At 57.8% G+C, this 2,334-nt stretch overlaps 1 protein-coding gene across 1 annotated transcript; it reads left to right on the forward strand.

The window, feature by feature from the left end:
- Nucleotides 1-111: 111 nt before the first annotated feature.
- SPRG_16034 (hypothetical protein) lies at nt 112-678 on the forward strand (the record flags this gene model as incomplete). The annotated part of the gene is made up of 4 exons (XM_012355293.1): nt 112-285; nt 348-418; nt 467-556; nt 597-678. The coding sequence occupies 4 exons, from the start codon at nt 112-114 to the stop codon at nt 676-678; spliced, it is 417 nt and encodes a 138-aa protein (XP_012210683.1).
- Nucleotides 679-2,334: the final 1,656 nt, after the last annotated feature.

Here is a 2,334-nt window from a genome sequence, read left to right on the forward strand (position 1 = left end):
CTCGCGGCCGACGCGGCCAAGATCCTCGAGCGCTTCGTGGATGCGTTCTTGACGTGCAACAAGCCGATCGTTGCCGCGGTGCACGCGCCGGCGATCGGCATTGCGGTCACGATGCTCGGCCTCTGCGACTTTGTGTTTGCCCACGAACGCGCGACGTTCCAGACGCCGTTCACAGCCCTCGGCCAAGCCCCCGAAGCGTGCTCGTCGGTGGTCTTCCCCGCGCTCATGGGCCGCACGCACGCCAACGCGATGCTTCTTCTCGGCCAAAAGCTCTCGGCGTCGACGGTATACGCTGATCGTCGCTAGCTCGTTGGTTGAACTCTCTCTCTCTCTCTGGGTGTGAGTAGGCGGCGCAGCGTGGGTTGGTCACGGAAGTCTATGGCGCCGACTTTGAAGCGCAGGTCGCGGGCCATGTGCAGTACGGCGTGTGATTTTTTCCGTGTGGACAGTAAGCATTATCCACTAGGACGCTGGCCAAGGCATACCCCAACTCGATGAAGCAGTCCAAGGCGCTCATCCGTGGCATCGACCTCGCGACGCTCCAAGCTGTCAACAAGTAGGGCGCTTCGGAGTACTCATGGTCGATCGGGTGGTAGGACCGAATGCAAAGTGCTCCAGAAGCTCTGGCTCTCGCCCGAGTGCTTGGACGCCGTGAGCAAGTTTTCGAGCCGCAAGTAGCTGCATACATCGGATGTTGCGCCAAGTGCCATGGAGCTCGACAGCCAGTAGTCCCAGCGTCTTCGCACGGTGGTTTACGTGAACGAGTATATAGAGCTTGAATGCTATTGCGCACATGATGGTGTCTATAATGACGGCAAGCACCACGACGCCTGCGACCACGGAATCCAGCTCGCGCCATCCCTACGACGCCTCGCCACCGTTGCCGTCAGCCGCATCACGGTACGAGTCGAGAGGCCGCCATCAAAAGCAGTTGAACGTGCACAGAATGTCCAACAGCAAGTCACTTTCACAGCAGCAAGCGCCAGCCGCTTGTACTGCCAACGAACGACCAGCTGTGTTGGATTTGACGGTCGCGATGAAATATAAACGTATCGTTGGACGTGAGTCGCGCTGCACCCACGAAGCTTGAAGCCCTTCAAGGCGGCTTCAAGCTACGTGGCCAAGCAGCCACGTCTGGCAGACGACGCGGGGATGTGTGACTACGGTGTGCGGTCACGTGCGTGCGACAGCTGCTGGTCGTGACCAACAGACACTTGTCAGCAGATGGTCTCCATGCGTTGCGAGAGACTGCAGGTAAAATCTTAAACTGCGCGTCGAATTTCGTTGGCGAGGACGAGACGTCGCTGCTAGGACGACGCGTCATCGGAGTATGGCCGCCTCTACGTATTATTGCGTGATCGCAGCCACCTTCTCGATGATATGATGTGCCAGCTGCGTCGACTCACGTGCCGACTGCAATGCGTTGGTGTGGATGCAAAAATGGCGTTTAGGATAGACACCATGTAGCTCACAGCGGCAAGAACCGCAATTTTTTTGTTGTTGAAGTGAGTCTATTTAGATATAATTTACACTGAACTGGATATGGTGGTGGACTATCGATTCCAAGGTGCTACGATGAGCCGGCCGCCGAGAGGCTTAGCCGAGCGGGAGACGTGGCGTGTAAACGGCACATGCCGGAACAAAGTTGTCGCGTAGCCATGCGTCGTGCCGCAGGGCGGCCATCATTTGGAAGAGGCACAATGCTTGAGTGTTCAGCAGCAGGTGCAAGAACCGCAATTTGATCCTGCGCCTTCGAATCCCACGGTCGACTGTAGTACGTTCGAGTACATTAATCACTCCAGTCGGTTCCCTCCTGTTGCAAGCGCGGTATCCCACGCACAGTAGCCTTTCCAGGATCCCTTCTTCCCGCTTACTGTATTCCATGAAGACGTCGGGCGCGCTTCAACAAAGCACCCTTTGTCACCAGCACAGGGTTGACGTCCAAAGGTCATCTTGGCTCTTGCCTGCCGCGCCAAATGCTGGCCAAGGGACACCCGTTGCAGGCGGCTGTACCGCAGTACTATCTCAGCTGCCATATCCAACAGGTTCTTCGAATGCGATCGCTAGCTACTTGTACTGTGGTCCACCACCCCACCTCTACGTCCCAGATTGCCCTTTGTAGACAGGCGGTGTTGCTGTCTCGTTCGCGCTCTACGACGCTAGTACAATCCCTTTTGACGTTCGCATGGACAGTGGCAAGGGCATCTATCTGTACGACGCCGACGCGCTGGCGACGCCAACGCCCAAGCGGCAGACCGAGTTCACGACACCGACGCGCGACCGCCGCGGGTCCGAAGGCCTCGTCAGCGTCGTCTCGTCTACGAGCAGCCACGG

The sequence above is a fragment of the Saprolegnia parasitica genome (assembly GCF_000151545.1).
Source record: "Saprolegnia parasitica CBS 223.65 unplaced genomic scaffold supercont2.225, whole genome shotgun sequence".
Taxonomy (NCBI): Eukaryota; Oomycota; class Saprolegniomycetes; order Saprolegniales; family Saprolegniaceae; genus Saprolegnia; species Saprolegnia parasitica.